General features: G+C 40.1%; 1 protein-coding gene across 1 annotated transcript in view; it reads right to left on the bottom strand.

Annotated features, from left to right (window-relative positions):
• Positions 1-14,896: 14,896 nt before the first annotated feature.
• The window catches only part of LOC138968001 (uncharacterized), a 29,987-nt gene continuing 27,383 nt past the window's right edge, over positions 14,897-17,500 (bottom strand). Inside the window, exon 6 of the mRNA XM_070340562.1 lies at positions 14,897-17,188. Coding sequence (XP_070196663.1) covers positions 16,596-17,188 — 593 coding nt within the window. The 3' untranslated portion in view covers positions 14,897-16,595. The remainder of the gene's footprint in view (positions 17,189-17,500) is intronic.

The following is a 17,500-nucleotide window of genomic DNA, read 5'->3' as shown; positions in this document are numbered from 1 at the left end:
TCCCTCCGACACACCCCTCTTCTGCCCCCCCCCCCTCTCCCCCATAATTCGTCCCTGCCTCTTCCTCCCCAAAACGGAAGACGATGCAATGTGGGTGTTTTGGGTGCTTAATGAAGCATCAGCAGCCTATCTCGTGTCTTCTCTTACATGCCTACACTGGCCACAGATTTCCTCGGCTTCTTTTTTCCTTCGTCTTCCCTTAATGGCCGCAGAGGTAAAGGGAAGCAACCCGGTATTAAAGGGGAGTAATGCTGCGTCTGACATGATGACCTCTTGACGTCGCCGGCTCCGGAAGTTGCAAGACACTGATTAGGAAAGATGTAACTGCAACTTTTCACCCCACCTTCAACATTAGGCTAAATAAGGAAATAAGAAACAGATGAGTTATTTTCCACACTCCCTTTTTTCCCCTTCTGGTATGGCTTAAATGGTTGGAAATGTGGAAGAGCATATACACTGGAATAGTGAGGTTTACTGTTGACTTTGTTTTCTCCATGTAACAGTATTCTCATAATTTCCAACGACATCACGTGATCCACACCGGAAGTGAAATGGTAGACGATTTTCAGTGATACACGTGTGTTACATATATCCATGTTTAGTGAATGTGAAAGAAGATATCAATACAGTCGAACCTGTCCAAAGAGACCACCCAAGGGACTGAGCAAAAGTGGTCTCTTTAGACAGGTGGTCTCTTTAGACAGTTGATTTTTGAGTCGTAAAGACCGTCGGGGATACTTTTGGGTGGTCTTAATAGGCAGGTGGTCTTTATGGACAGGTGGTCTCCAGGGCAGGTTCGACTGTAACACATACATTCTTCTTTCTTTTTATTCGCAGAGCCCATTGACTATTTCTTGAACTGTTCGTTTGGTTCACTCTCTCGGAAAGAAGAAAAGCAGAAGGAAAGGTGGATCGCGTAATGGAGCCGAGAAGACAGGAAGGAAACCAACACGTTGGGTCACTGCTTTCTTTAGTCCGTGCCAACATTCTGGACGCTATTCGTGACAAGGACAGCACGGCCCGCTGCTCTGCTGATGCACGCTTTCCGTTCTGCCGTTTGGGCAATGGAATTGAAGGAAAATAGAAGGGGGGCTTCTTTGGAGGTTTCGTGCGGCAAGAAACAATGGAGCTGTGTAAAAATAAAGTGAGTCAACATTGCTTCAACTATCTTTTTACATTTTGTCAAGTTTTGACTAAATATTTTAACATAGAGGGGGGAATCGAGACTAGGGTCGTGGTGTATGTGTGTGTGTGTGTGTGTGTGTGTGTGTGTGTGCGTCTGTGTGTGTGTGCGTGTGTGTGTGTGTGTGTAGAGCGATTCAGAGTAAACTACTAGACCGATCTTTATGAAATTTTTCATGAGAGTTCCTGGGTATGATATCCCCAGACAATGTTTTCATTTTTTCGATAAATGTCTTTGATGACGTCATATCCGGTATTTTGTAAAAGTTGAGGCGACACTGTCACACCCTCATTTTTCAATCAAATTGATTGAAATTTTGGCCAAGCAATCTTCGACAAAGGCCGGACTTTGGTATTGCATTTCAGCTTGGAGGCTTAAAAATTAATTAATGACTTCGGTCATTAAAAATCTGAAAATTGTAATTAAAATTATTTTTTTATAAAACGATCCAAAATTATGTTTATCGTATTTTTCATCTTTTTCTGATTCCAAAAACATAAAAATATGTTATATTCGGATTAAAAACAAGCTCTGGAAATTAAAAATATAACAATTATGATTAAAATAAAATTTCCGAAATCGATTTAAAAACAATTTCATCTTATTCCGTTTCCGTTCCTGATTCCAAAAACATATAGATATGATATTTTTGGATTAAAAACACGTTCAGAGAGTTAAAAAGAATAGAGATATAGAAAAGCGTGCTATCCTCCTCAGCGCAACCGCTACCGCGCTTTTCTGGATTGTTAATTTCACTGCCTTTGCCACGAGCGGTGGACAGACGATGCTACGAGTGTACGGTCTTGCAGAAAAAATGAAATGCTTTCAGTTTCATTCTGTGAGTTCGACTGAGCTTGACTAAATGTTGTATTTTCGCCTTACGCGACTTGTTTTTATTTCTGCGGTTTCTATCTCTTCGGTCTGTCTCTGTCTCTCTTTCGCTCTCCGTGTCTCTGTCTCTCTCGGTCTCTGTCTCTCTCGGTCTCTGTCTCTCTATTTTTATGTCTCTCTGTCTCTCTTTTTCTGTCTCTCTGTCTCTTTTGCTTCGCCTGTCAGTGTTTGTGTCAGCACTTTTGTTAATTATCTTTGGTTTTTATTGTTTTGTTTTTTATACTTTTTTACTGTTACTTGTTGTTGATTGTTTCAGCTTTACATTTGCTGTAGCTTTTAGCGAATTTTTGCACCTGTTCCTTTTTGTGTGTTGAATTGTGGTGTCAGCTCGACTGAACAAATGATAAAGTCCACTCACGCGAAAATAGAAGAAACGGAGATCGAGAGAAAAGAAATAAAGGGACAGATAACCAATGAAGCACAATTAATCCAAAGACACGACATTATACATTTTGTTCAGTACACACATTGTCATTTTTTACAAATTCCATTTTGCCCTTTGCGATAAAGTTGCAATGGTTCTCACTTCGATTGTCCCATCTCGAGCTTTTTAGAAATTGTTAGGACGAATCGCTGTGCAGTTTCTTAGACAGAATGATCACCTCTTGTTCAGTTGACTTTCTAAGAAGCCAAATTTGTGATTGAATGGGAAAAGGTCGAGAACTCATTCTGTCATAAACTGACACGACCAACTGATTGGTTCATGATTGTTTTTGGCCATAATAAGGTTTTTCAGAAGAAAAATAATCAGCTTTGCCGACTCAGGCAATTCACAGCACATTTGCTGCAGCAATTTAACTGTGCTATGGCCTGAACAAAAAATCGAGCCATCTTTTTCAGTTAATTAGAAACTTTTGTTGTTGCTCTTTATTACAATCAGAAGAAGGATGTGAACAATTCTCTTTGTCTCTGTCCAAATGCAACGATGTAGCGTTGTCTGATGTGTTGTTAAACTTAAGTCAACATTTTTTGTTTTATAAAAGAATATGTTTGATACAAAGAATGTTGTTGAACATCCAGGTTGATGTGTGGATTTCTTTGAAGCGACGTATGCATAATTATGGATGAACTGATTATTTAGGCACACATTCTTTATCGCATAATCAAGTGTACCAGACGATGAATTTTGTTTCTTTGGGGCAGAAAGAGAAAGAGAGAGGGAGAGAGAAAGAGGGAGAGAGAGAGAGAGAGAGAGAGAGAGAGAGAGAGAGGGAGGGAGAAAGAGAGAGAGAACGAGAGAGAGAGAAAGAGAGAGAGGGAGAGAAAGAGAGAGATAGAGAGAGAGACAGAGAGAGAGAGAAAGAGAGAGAGAGAGACAGGGACAAGGACAGAAACAGAGAGAGTGATAAAGACAGAGACAGAGAGAGTGACCGAGAGAGAGAGAGAGAGAGAGAGAGAGAGAGAGAGAGAGAGAGAGAGAGAGAGAGAGAGAGAGAGAGAGAGAGAGAGAGAGAGAGAGAGAGAGAGAGAGAGAGAGAGAGAGAGAGAGAGAGAGAGAGAGAGAGAGAGAGAGAGAGAGAGAGAGAGAGAGAGAGAGAAGAAGAAGAAAGAAAACCAAACGCACTCATTTGAAACATCATGCAATTTATTTCTTGACAGTTTTCAAAAAGACACATGTAAGAAAATCACAACACATACAGATTATTTAGAAGAGTACTCAAGCATCCACACATATCTATATGTAAAAGGCGCCTGAAAAGAATTCACATGTTGTTTAACAAAACTCTTAACACAATTTTGGTATATTTCTTTATATCGAACACTGCGGAGAGAAAAAAACGTTTCCAAATAGAACGCGATAAGAAAAAAGAAGAAAAATCATATATCTTCAACCCTTCCTAGTACTTTTAAAATAATAATAATAATAATAATAATAATAATAATAATAATAATAATAATAATATTAATAATAATAATAATAAAAACAAGAAAATAAATCATAATATTAACAATAATAATGTAAATTGATAATATCAAAAGAAGAAAAACATTTTCACAGTAATGGTTGGTCAGTAGTAACAACAGCAACAAACTGAACTCCACGACATACCACACACAGATTCCAGGAATTTATGCATATCAAACGTAAATTTAACCCCCCCATTAAAAATCGATATATATATTGAATGCAGGTAGCGATCGGAGCACACAGGGAAAGAGCGGCTTGAATGGGGGTGGATCAACAAAATCATCCAGCCAGATTTGTTAAAGAGGCGCATGTACGGGGGAGAAAAAACAACAACTAGAATTTAAAAAAAAAAACCTTGATCAATATCCGTGTGGACCCCAACCCCCCCCCCCCCCCCCCCCCCCAACCTCATTTCAACATCATACCAGCATCGCTCACCTTTTGAGCACTCTACAATTTTCCGTACGCACTCCACAAGTATCAATCTTAATTAATGTGTAGCTATGGTATTCCTAAAATAATTATGTAGCCAGTAACAGTGGAGGTTGGTCATGTGTTTGTTGGTTAAAAAAAATAAAATCTATTTGAAAGCTAAAAAAAAGAAGCTTCATATCTTTATTGAGACAAAATCTCATCATAAAATTAAAAAAACAAAAATCAAACTAAAGACAAAATCGAATAAAAAAACCAACAACCTTTATTAATAATCGTACATTCATTGCCAAACAAATGGATATTTTTCTGAACAAGAAACGAGCAACCCTTTTTAACCACAAGTCGGAGGCACATATACGGGCGCAATTTAAAAACAAAATTTAAAAACATTATCGGTCCCCCATCCCCCCAACCCTATTTCACCCTTCTTTGTCACCACCGCCCCCCCCCCCCCCCCCCCACACACACACACACACAAGGGAGAGAAAAAGAAAAGTAAAATCTAGATCACAACAAACCAAAACAGCCAACACGTCGGTAAGTGTACTCAAACAAGAAATTCCTCCGATAGGAACTACACCCCCGTCAAAGGGAAATAACCTTCTCAGTTGGTGGCAGTGAGAATGGTTATTTCCCTTTGACCAACGGGGGTGTCCGTCTATACCAGGCCTTGTATAATTTTAATCCACCAATAACTCCCTAACCGTGTGTTTGACTGGTCTCAATTTTTGTAAGGACCGTCTCAGGAATGTATAGAACCTGTTCACCAAGTTTGGTGACGATCGGTCCGTTCATTCTTGAGATCTACTTGCGAACACAAACACATCGAGTGAAACCTATACACACCCCTATTCATACCGGGGGTGTAAAAACATGAATGCCACACAGCAGACGTTTATGAAGTACATGAGGTACATGCTCGTCGATCATAATTCCGATTAACATTGAAACTTCGAGGAACAGTGCCTTTTACCGAGTGAAGGTAAAAAAGCAACTGCAACAAAAACACAAAACAAACCGCGAAAGTCTAAACTGACAACAACAAAAAAACGTCGATCATATGCGTTTTGCAAGTTCGAGAAGTCTTGTTTCTCCTTTTGGTAGGATTTTGTAATCCAACATTACTTTGTTTTAAAATCTCCTATCTTTTTAACGTTGTACACACACACACACACACACACACACACACACACACACACACACACACACACACACACACACACACACACACACACACACACACACACGCACGCACATACATACAAACACGTACGCAAGCACGCACGAACGCACGTACGCACGCACGCACACACAATCACTCACGCACACACACACACAGTCTCTCTCTCTCTCTCTCTCTCTCTCTCTCTCTCTCTCTCTCTCTCTCTCTCTCTCTCTCTCTCTCTCTCTCACAAGGACTCATTTTCATTGATGTGGTTCTGTAGTTATAACAACATCTGAGTTACAATCTTTAAATCGACGGCATAGAATCGACACATAACCCAAATTAAATTCTGAAATTAACAATAAGAAGAAGAAGGCAAGTGATCACTTCCTTCCACCCCAAATCGTTTAAGTCAATCTTTTTTCTACAAAGACTATCAACTGTGCGGCTTTGACAAGTACTTAAAGTCTGAACAGGGAAAACCATCTGATTAATTTCCTAAACTTGGCAGTGTGAAGATAGGTCATATCCCGTTAGGAATGTCTGAAAGAAAAGAGTCGAGTGTAACATCTATTGGCATTACAAAAAAGTGAGTCATCTGATAAGGACACTGCAATGTGTGATCATAAAATGTGCTTGCCAAAATGACCAAAATAAACAATACTAATATACATTAACAAGACGATTTTGTAAAAGCACCTCAGGAGGAATAACAAAAAAAACCACGAAAACGAAAATGAGTAAATGGCCAAAAATCCAAAAAAAGACCCACACACACACCAGCAACCATGAAGGGTGTCGAAAACTTGGTCAAGGTAGTAATACACGTTTATAACAATCTTGAAGGAAAACTGGCATTTTCTTTTCACAAAAAAGATGCACATTTACCTAGTCAGTAGATAAAGACCACTCCAAACAGTACACAAACCGAACTAGACAATGTGCATCTGCTTTACTGAATGTTTATCACGCCTCAATATTTTTGTGGGACATGAGTGCATACAAAAATCAAAACTTGACTAAATGTAAAAAGGATATTAAACATAATCACTCTGAACAAGTATACATAAAAGTCAAGACTTAAGGACTTTATTCCCATTGCCAAAAACATTGTTTGAGATTTGTGGTACATGGAGGGGGTCAATGTGTTAATATTTGAGTAATTAAGGAACTTAAAGCAAAAACAAAACTGAAACTATCGTTAGTCGGCAAAAATATCAGCTTAAAAAATGGCAGTAAATCATTGCCTATTTGAGCAGTAGGAGCACAATACCATGAAAACAATTCAGCGTTGACCCCGTGTAAATGTGCAATACGTTTATAGCGATGTTCATAAACAAGTCATTCGTTTTTTTTACCTGTGTGTGTTTTGTTTGGTCTTTTAGATTTTTACGGGACCTACAAACTAATCTGCTATCGTAACTCTGCAGAAAAAACACATTTGAAATAGTACCTGTTTCTTTCAGAAATAAGACGCGCCAAGACTAGAAATCTCAAGCTCGTACAAAACCAAACCAATTAACGTTTAGCGTAGGCAGCGAAAGCACTCATACCTTTAAACAACCCTAACAAAACCACGCACGTCAAATGTAACTACACGCATATCATGCACTCATCACTTCAATATGTGCACAATGTATTGCTTCGACAAAAAATACGACTACTGATAGATAGGTGTATTACCGCCCCCTCCCCCCCCCCCCCGCCAAACACACACACACACACACACACATACACACACACACACATACACACACACACACACACACGCGCGCACACACGCACACCCAAAAAAGGGACTAAATCTGTGTTAATGATAGCAACACTGGACACCTGCTAATATCTTCGTTAGGCCGGTATACTACGTAATGTTATTGGCATCAGATTTTGTATAAAGAACGTTTACATTTTTTTTGCACTACTTGATTCAAGAGGTTTATTCAGCAGTTTGTGTAATGTTTAACTCTATGTTCATCTTACTTGCAGCAACGTCCTTTTTTCATCGTAGGTTTAATTTGATAATATAGGCTTTATAATTAATTGGTCTGCGGCAAAACACCACCGTCTGCAAAATTCAACCCTTGAAACAGCCCACAGATGTGTAATTACTGAATATGCATTTCTTGATTTCCATAGTTGCCACATGTTATTAGCAATTCTTGATACAATGCTTTTATCCCCTTGAATGGTTGGTACGTTTCGCACAATATGTACCTGTATATATATTAATGTGAATGCGTTTCGGAATCCGGTGATATTATATAAACAATGAAGTGTTTTGCACTTGTTCTTGTTTGCGTCCTATTTCAAGCAGCTAGCTCTCGAGGATGTGCAGGACGTATCACAGGGACTCCATACAGCATTTCACTCTCAGCTTGTGCACGTGAATTAATGGCATAATCATCATCATTCCTGTGAAAACAGTTGAATTAAATTCGTGACTTTGAAAGAAATCAATTCATCTAAAATGTCCAACTCGCCACAACCTGCAGTCGGGGTGTCGCTAAGTAGAGGGGTGATCTTATCCCATGTACACGCCTGCACAGATCCGATCTATGGTGAGCCCAACTGTTTGACCGGTGTAACACGAGAAAATTACTCCCACGAGATTTTTACTCCGGAGTAAACATTTCGTACGAAAAAGTTACTCCCTTTACGAAAAAAGCACTCCCCCATTGCACGAGAAAATTACTCCCCAAGACAGGTGAGTTCCGAGTAAACATTTCGTTCAAAAATGTTACTCCCCTGACGAATAAATAACGAATAAATTACTTCACCCCAACACGAGCAATTTAACTTCCCATGCCAGGTGTACGAAATTTTTACTCCCTTGTCCCCTGTTAGTCTTGGTGGTGGAAGGGGTGGAAGGAGGGTAGCGCGACATTCGTGTGCGCAAGATCACTTATTGGCATTATCCCTTCGCCCGCAACCCCTTTTTTGCGTACGAGATTTTTACTGGAAGTAAAAAAAATGGGGAGTAAAAATTTCGTGGAGGGAGTAATTTTTTCGTGCCTTGGGGAGTTCTTTTCTCGTACGAAAAGTGTACTCGGAGTAAGAATTTCGTACGAAATATTTACTCCGGAGTAAATTTTTCTTGGAGTAAAAATTTCGTGTTACACCGGGAAGGAGTGGTGTTTAAAATGTTATTGTTTCTTTAACTTAACGCAGGCACCGCGACACTTCTGACAACGTTAACGGCACAGTCAAAATGGTGGAACGGGGGGGGGGGGGGGGGGGTGGTTAAAGGAAGAAGGTAGGGGTAGGAATCTGGGTGGTGATGGTGGTGGTGGGTGGGGGTGGGTAAAGAAAAGGGTGGGCACATTAATAGGGCAGTGGGAAGGCAAGGACGGGGGGGGGGGGGGGGGGGGCATCAAGCTGCCCGTTTTAACACATCATAAGTTTTATACAATTGCTTAGTGTACCTATATTTGTCATCGCCAAGTCACATTTGTTCAACATGTTTCATCACATTGAAAAAATACATCCCAAATCACATGCATTCCTGATGAAATGCTAATCAAACAGCTCAAGCCTGATTGGTTTAAATGAAATTGAAGCCAACATAGAAGAAGAAAAAATAAACAAACCACAAACAGTACACAGACATTCAGTCGCTGGATAGTGTTGAATTGTTATAACATATATATTATATACAAACTTATGCAGTTCATCCAATTGTAAACCGGCACGGTTGGCCTTGTGGTAAGGCGTCCGCCCCGTGATCGGGAGGTCGTGGGTTCGAACCCCGGCCGGGTCATACCTAAGACTTTAAAATTGGCAATCTAGTGGCTGCTCCACATGGCGTCTGGCATTATGGGGTTAGTGCTAGGACTGGTCCGGTGTCAGAATAATGTGACTGGGTGAGACATGAAGCCTGTGCTGCGACTTCTGTCTTGTGTGTGGCGCACGTTATATGTCAAAGCAGCACCGCCCTGATATGGCCCTTCGTGGTCGGCTGGGCGTTAAGCAAAAGAGAGGAAAAAATATATTAAAAAAATCCAATTGTAATATGTTCTCAAGCATCAGACTTGTCCCAAGTAAAATACCTGATTCTGTGCCAGCAGAAAAAAAACCCATCTATGAATGCAACCATACTTCTCTTGGTAATATATTCATGTCCACAGAGTGCACTTATTAATGTGAACGTTGATAAGGACAATGCATGTGCAAACGTTCGACTTATATATATATACCTCTTCAGTCTGCTGTAAACGCAGATGCACTAAGTCTTATGGTCGAAAACATCTAATGCTCTAACAACTACGCACTAGTCACAGCTCAATAACTTTTACTGACAGACAGAAGTTTTTCCCACTGGTCATTAACTGCAATAACAAACAAGAACAGCCTCAAAGCAAAACTGTTAGCGGAAACTTTTATATCATGTGATTAGGGAAAGGGTGCGATGTTGCAGGTATAAAAAAATAGAATAAATAAATAACCAAAACAAAAAAACAAAAAACACACATCCACCCGAAATAGGACTTCCCTGTTGGTTCTTGTCTGAAGATACGCTACATCTTAACAAATGCATTCACCGTGTCTTTGCTGAGTTGTTCCAGCATGTTATTCCCTGCTTATAGTCCTCTACCAATACCATTGCATAAGATCAGATGAGAACACATTCGCGAATAGATGTGTGATACTGCTCTTTTGCGCTTCTCAAACCTCGTCCATAAAAAAACAAGAGAAAAAAAAAAAAAAAAAAAAGCAACCAACCAACTAATCAAACAAACAAACAAACTGAAACTGAGTAACACCATGTTTTACTTTTATTCGGATCAAAGGGGCAAGTATCTTACAAATTATCTTCGGCATCTTTCGTGAAACTGCATTCGTATTCTTAAATATATATATTATGTCTACAGTTAGACCTCAACGAAAATGGAAAAAAGGCGACTCTCTTCTGTAAAACATGGAGTAGCTCCATATTGGGTTAATAAAGGTACCCTCATGCTCATTGGTCACCTCTCGTCAACAACAAAATAAACATAATCAAAATTACATTTTAAAGGTAAAATTTGGTCAAAAAAACAACAAATCATTTGCCAAATTATGTATTGTTCTATTAAGCGTGCAATACATGATTCTTTGCTGTAATACGAGAAAACAAAACCAATAAACCTGAAACACGCAGTTTGTCCTTTCTTCGGAGAAAAATCGGAAACGGGTTAGAAACACTTTACTTCCAAAAAAAACCAACAACATTCAATTCATCGCTTCGTTATAACTTGATCACTCTGGAGCACCCTGACTAAATGCTTAAAACAAAACAAAACAAACAAACTTCTTCTTCTTCTTCTGCGTTCGTGGGCTGAAACTCCCACGTACACTCGTGTTTTTTGTACGAGTGGAATTTTACGTGTATGACCGTTTGACAAACAAACAAAACCAACCCAGAGTAGGTGGAAAAATGCAAAATACACAAAATTTAGACTTCCCAATGCAACAGTCAGCTTCCATTTCTGCTGGAGGTTAATCGTCAAGAAAACGGAACATAAAGCGATAACTGAAGTACTCAGCGTGTCGTTTTATTCCGCTCAACGGATAGCGGATAAATGAACCTTCTAAGGGCGTAACAGTCCGGAACGGAAATAAATTCCCGGGAATTTTGTGTATGAATTAACTTTTTTGCACAACGGCTTAAGTATCATTTGCGGAACAAAATGCTGTCAAAAAAACCACACTTCCACAACAGAAAGCATCCAGGCTGTATATTGTGGGTATGTGTCCATGGAAAGGATGCTCATATTATTTCATGTACAATTCCGGACGTATCCGTGCTGTGAATACGGACGCTTACTCGGAAAATATGGTATCGTTAACTTTAACCTTGTTAGCGGGAATTCCCGGTCCTGACACAAGTATATAATCATATACTTCCATTTGGTAAACATTGCGTATGGCTGTCAACATTGATGCATGAGTACCAACAAAGGGAAGGTGACGAGGAGGGAGAGGAAAACGGAAACGGAAAGAAGAAAGGGACTGGCCGCAGAAGATACACGGGCAAAAACAAAACAATACTAGAACTTGTATCAACATTTCAATATCCATGGTAGGTCAAACCCATTTGCACGATATGTGTAAGAACAGTGATTAAAAAAAAATATATAAAAAAAAACCACGAGAACTTTAGCTCTCTACTATGTTTTGTCCATCCATTGCTTAACTCAGCAAAAAGGTAATCAGCGTGTAGACCGTTAGACTATTGACCGTAAGTGAAAAAAATATGTTTGTAGAATGCAGCATTGTTTTACCTGGATTTACAAACAGAGAAGGAACCGTTTGGCTTTTTGTTTGTTGGGTGTGTTGCGGTTCGCGCGCGCGCGCGCGTGTGTGTGTGTGTGTGTGTGTGTGTGTGTGTGTGTGTGTGTGTGTGTGCGTGTGTGCGTACCTGCGTGTGTGTGTGTGTGTGTGTGTGTGTGTGTGTGTGTGTGTGTGTGTGTGTGTGTGTGTGTGTGTGTGTGTGTGTGTGTGTGCGTGGAGCTCTTGCATCGAATGCACGAAACATAATTTTTGTGGCACTCTAATATTCAGCACAACTTCTTTCATCGGTGGAAAACTCCACGAAAAAAAAATTCGATCATAGTAAATCAAATATAGAAGGACAAAAACCTTTCGTAACCTCACCGTCGACTTTGTTTTCATTTTAACATATAAGAAAGAAACACAATCGTTGAGGGTGGAATGAAAGCTGCGTTTCAACATAATTATACGTCATTCCCGGCCCATGTCAATCAACAAGTCGCGTAAGGCGAAATTACTACATTTAGTCAAGCTGTCGAACTCACGGAATGAAACTGAACGCACTGTATTTTTTTTTCATCAAGACAGTACAGCTTCGTCATTCCCCGCGAGAAGGAAATCGCTCACCTCCCACGTGCAAAACGCAGTGATATGCACACGCCAGAATAGCGCGGTAGCGTATTGTGCTAAGCAGGAAAGCGCGCTTTTCTGTATTCGTGTTAACTTTCTGAGCTTGTTTTGAATACAACCTATCATATCTATATGTTTTTGGAATCAGGAAACGATAAACAATAAGATGAAATCTTTTTTTGATCGATCTCTTAAATTTTAATCGTCAGACTAATTAATCTATTTTCGTTAATTGTGATCACATTTTAAGAGTAAACATGACATATGTATATATTTTTAGATTCAGAATGTCATGTAGAATACGATGCAATCAATTTTAAATCTGTTTGCGAAAAATCGATTTTAATGACAACTTTAATGAGCAAACTCATCAATTAATTTGTAAGCCTCCAAGCTGAAATGCAATACCAAAGTCCGGGCGTCGTCGAAGATTACTTGACCAAAATTTCAACCAATTTGGTTTAAAAATGAGAGCGTGACAGTGCCGCCTCAACTTTCACAAAAAGCCGGATATGACGTCATCAAAGAAATTTATTAAAAAAAATGAAAAAAACGTCTGGGGATATCATACACAGGAACTCCCATGTAAAATTTCATGAAGATCGGTCTAGTAGTTTTCTCTAAATCGCTCTACACACACACACACACACACACACACACACACCACACCCTCGTCTCGATTCCCCCCTCTACGTTAAAACAAATTGTTTAAACAAAGGATTCACAACTAAATAAACAGCCGGAAACACAACAACTTTTGTTGACACGAACAGAAAACCTCACAGCTAGCAACTAAAATACATAACCTGCACCCACGAATTTAGTCTCAAAAAGGTACCTTACAGACATGTGTTATCGTATACATAATTGATAACAGTTCCATCAGACTCGCGTGTACAATTAACGTATACCAATGCGTAGTACTATTAGGTCTCACAAGTAAATCGATCGACATAGTGCAGAGCCATTGTGGAAATAATGAACAAAAGAGTAACGCGATCGTATTATATTTTGGGGAACTCCAGAATACAATATAAGTTGTAAAATCTAACCAGTATAAATGTAATACGACAACAGCAACAGCAAAGTGGCATCCTCCTCTCACTTACGTTAAATCAGAATCAACAGACTGAAAAACAAATAGCAAAAAAATTATATCGCGAGCAAAATAACCCACTTCATTTTATTTCCTTTTAGCGAATACAAAATCACTATTAAAGAAAAATAATTATAAAATAAAACCATGGGATGGTTATTAAAAAAACAAGAAAGATTACATGTTTGAAAAGATTAGTTCAGGACAAAACAAAAACATATTTACAAAAACCTCAAACTAATGGCATTTCAAGTGGAAAAAAACAAGAGACACGACAGACAGACATAAATAAATAGTGCTGTGACGTATCTTACTGTTCGAAGCATTGACAAGAACATCTTGTTTTTCTTGATTTGGAACGTTAGCAGTCTCTGTGTCCGAATAATGAGATGGTTACTTTGACTGATAGCCGTGGTTCTATGGGACATAGTGAAACCAGGATGCAAGCCAAGACAAGGAAGCAGCGCCATTGTGGAAGTCATTGCCAGAGCAGTTCACGTAGACCAATAATAAGCAAACGGGTGCATCACTGTGGTCGACCAACACAAAATCGTTCTTCTCGGCTCCGACTTCCATAATGGGTCACGCTGATCGGGGTTAGACTGCGTGTGAAAGCTTCATACATAAATCACTATATTGAAAAATACCGACAACAACAACAAAAGCTACACAAAAAAATAACCCTGTACGGGTATCTTGGTTTCATTTTGTTAACAGTCGGAGATGCGTCCCTAAATAAGTACACGTTCAAACAAATAACATCTTCTAAGAGTGGTGTCTTCTTTTCCTCATACCGTCAAACCTAATCGTGCCCCTCTTCTCGCGCTAAACTTTTCTCTTAATATATCCTGTTGCACCACATGGAACTAACACACTAAAAAAGGGCACAAATGTGACCCTCCACCACGGAATGAGTCGCATGTCACTTTTATATGATTTTCATATTTTTACATTTTCCTACAGTTTTTTTTATGCTCTATCCAGTGGTGAAAACCGTTTTTAGAAAAGAGCGAAAACTGTTTGAGTTATAAGCCTGTGACTAAGGTGACCCTCACACTGTTACCAGACACTCCCCGGACTTATATTAAGCCTAGCGCAGAACCGCGCGAGGTGACATGCGACTCATTTCGTGGTGGAGGGTCACAAATATGATGGAGATCTCGCTCTACAATTGTCCAAACATAAACGTGAAAGACAAATCTGCTCTCTGGTTGGAAACGTGAATTGCATTTCACTATAAGTCTATGTGCAAACCAACATGTTTTTCTTAATAATCAGGCAATATGATGAACGTTCTGCTCCTCCTCCCCACCCCACCCCCCCTACCCCCATCTCCAGTCAAAAAAAAAAGAGAACTTGTACTGAGAATAATCATTATTTCTTCTTCTTTGCCAAAAAAAAGTTCAGACCTTTGGGAAAAAACACGCACCCAAAACAACAACAGTAAAATGTTTTATAACCAAATATCAGTCTACATTCATCTGCACGTGGCCGGCGTAAATTATCCCAATTAGAGAAGTGTCCGCATTGGTTAAAACAATAACAGAAAGCCGTTTAATGAGGTAAACTGCGGTCAACCGCAAAAGAAACAAATAGTAACTCATTGCACTTAACGGGTACACAATTATTTGAAGCACAGTACCTGGTAAATGAAGCTGATTTTTGCAGAATAGACTTTGGCTGGTATATGTATAATTCTTCGTTAGTAAGTAATAGAAAAGAAAAGAAAAAACTATTTGCAGAACAGCCAGCAGGAATCGTTTCGTTAGTTCTTGTGGTCTGGTGAATAAAAGCTTGCTTCTGCCTATAAGTTGTCGGTACAAAAAAAAATAACAAAAGTAAAACAAAAAACGCACAACCAAACAAAACACAACAAAGCTAATCAGTAGTTCTAGCAGCAACATCAACAATGCACAATACTCACTTAAACATCTAACCTAGCTGTTTGACAAAAGCAAACAAGATCGAATAAATCGTTAACTGAAATGCATTTGGTCACTGCAGCGAGTAAGCATGTTTGGTATTGAACAAACAAAACGGACGGGAGAAAAAACAAACAATAACATGATACAAAAAAGCAACTTTTACATACATACAGTTTTACATAAAACGCCGATCAAACTCTTCAGGGTTGAAACCCTGCCACAAGTGTGGATGATAAAATAAAGGGGTGCACTCGGCTTGTATTTCTGCAGTCATAGCACACCTACTAAACATTCTTACAGGGCGCACCACGAATACAAATCTAAACACATCATTATGGTCAGATCGACCTGTTTCATAGAGTAGTATCGAGCACATCATGGCTCAATGCAGCAACAGCACATTTCTCATTGCTTGCAAAGAGAAGTCGTCAGGGGAAACAACAATGTCTTCAACTAAAGCAACAACGTACACAAACACCCGACAGGTATACACGCACGCACAGTCTAGACCAACTCGTCAGTGAACATGCAGTATCTGGAGGCATCAAGTTTCTCCCAAGTCACAGCCTTGTGCAACATGGGAGGTTTCTTTCAGGGTTACAGAACAGAACATCAGAGCTCTGATCTGAAGTAGGGAGGGGGTGTTAACCAAAGTTATGTATGTCCTGAAAAATATAGCCTTCAGTCACGCGATAGGATGGTTAATAGTTCGTGCCTTTTCTGAGATGTTTGTCTCACAACTGATTATGATCTCGAAAAGTTACGGGTTATTCTCCGTTTCCGAACAGACAACTGTCCTTATATCTTCCACATAAAAGAGGGGCTATCAGTCCCAGTACTGACTTGAGCACAGAAACTCTTCTCCTACAGTGCGGAAGAAGTTTGTGTTCGCCGAAATCTGTACACTCTTCCCCATGAGACCGGAACACCACAAGTGTTCTCAATAATCATAATAGGGATGAGCTACAAGAATGTTCGTCAAAGCATACTTCTTTTTCTTCGGATAAGACACACCACAATTATGGCTTGTTAGGGGTCTGCGTTTTGGAGAACAAGCAGCCACGAGTCGTAGCCGTATAAAAAAAAATAAACACCAAGTCTTTCTCTTCAAATCAGGCGACAGAATATGAGATGGGCGGCGGCAAATCGTCAATGTCGTCATCAAGGTTCAAGGTGTAGCTTCCCGACGTCGTAGTGTTATCGTCGTCGTCGTGGGAGCCCCGGTGAAGGCCGGGGTAGGATTCTCCAAAGCCTGGAGAGCAGTCTTCTGTTCCCCTGAAAGCCGTGCTGCTCTCCGGAGGCATTGGGCTTTGAGGGGGAGGGGACAGTTCCAGAGACCTCATTTTCTGCGCGGCCAGGTCGTTTTTGAACGTGACCCGCTTGCCGCCGAAACTGGTCTCCTTGACGTAGGGGTTGTAGCTGCGAGGACCGTTGTTGGGGTGGTACAGGCTTCGCTTCCCTCCGTCGCCGTGTCCGTTCTTCCGGTCGAAAGGACGCGAGGAGCCCAGAGTGTGCACGTCGCGAAAGGCGGTTGGCTGGCCGAGGTCACGTGCTAGGTGGTTTCCGTAAGAAGGGAGCATGCGTGGAGAGAAGGTCTCAAAGGCGATCTTCTCGCCCTCTGGGGGAGGCGTGTTGGTGTACATGAAGCGTCGCTCTTTCAGCAGGGCCTCCGGGCCATGCGCGAACACCATTCGTGACGTGTCCACTGCGGAAAGAGAAGAATATAGACAGTTAAAAACAAAGAGAGATATAAATTGTTTATATATACAACTTCCATCGAGACACATCATCAACCGCCCTCAGACGACACCCCTCCCCCTCCACCCAGAAAAAATAACTGCAAAACAAAACAATTGCAAAATATATAAATATAAACAAAAAGCAGGAAAACGAGACAGAAACATAAATACATCAATATTAAAGAAACGAATAAGGGCTGACGCAAAAACGGTAAATGATGAGAATAGAAGAATATGGAAAGAAGGAACATTAACAAGATCAAGAAGAGCCCATACAC

This window comes from Littorina saxatilis, linkage group LG6 (genome assembly GCF_037325665.1).
Source record: "Littorina saxatilis isolate snail1 linkage group LG6, US_GU_Lsax_2.0, whole genome shotgun sequence".
Taxonomy (NCBI): Eukaryota; Metazoa; Mollusca; class Gastropoda; order Littorinimorpha; family Littorinidae; genus Littorina; species Littorina saxatilis.
This window is presented reverse-complemented; position numbering and strand designations above follow the sequence as displayed.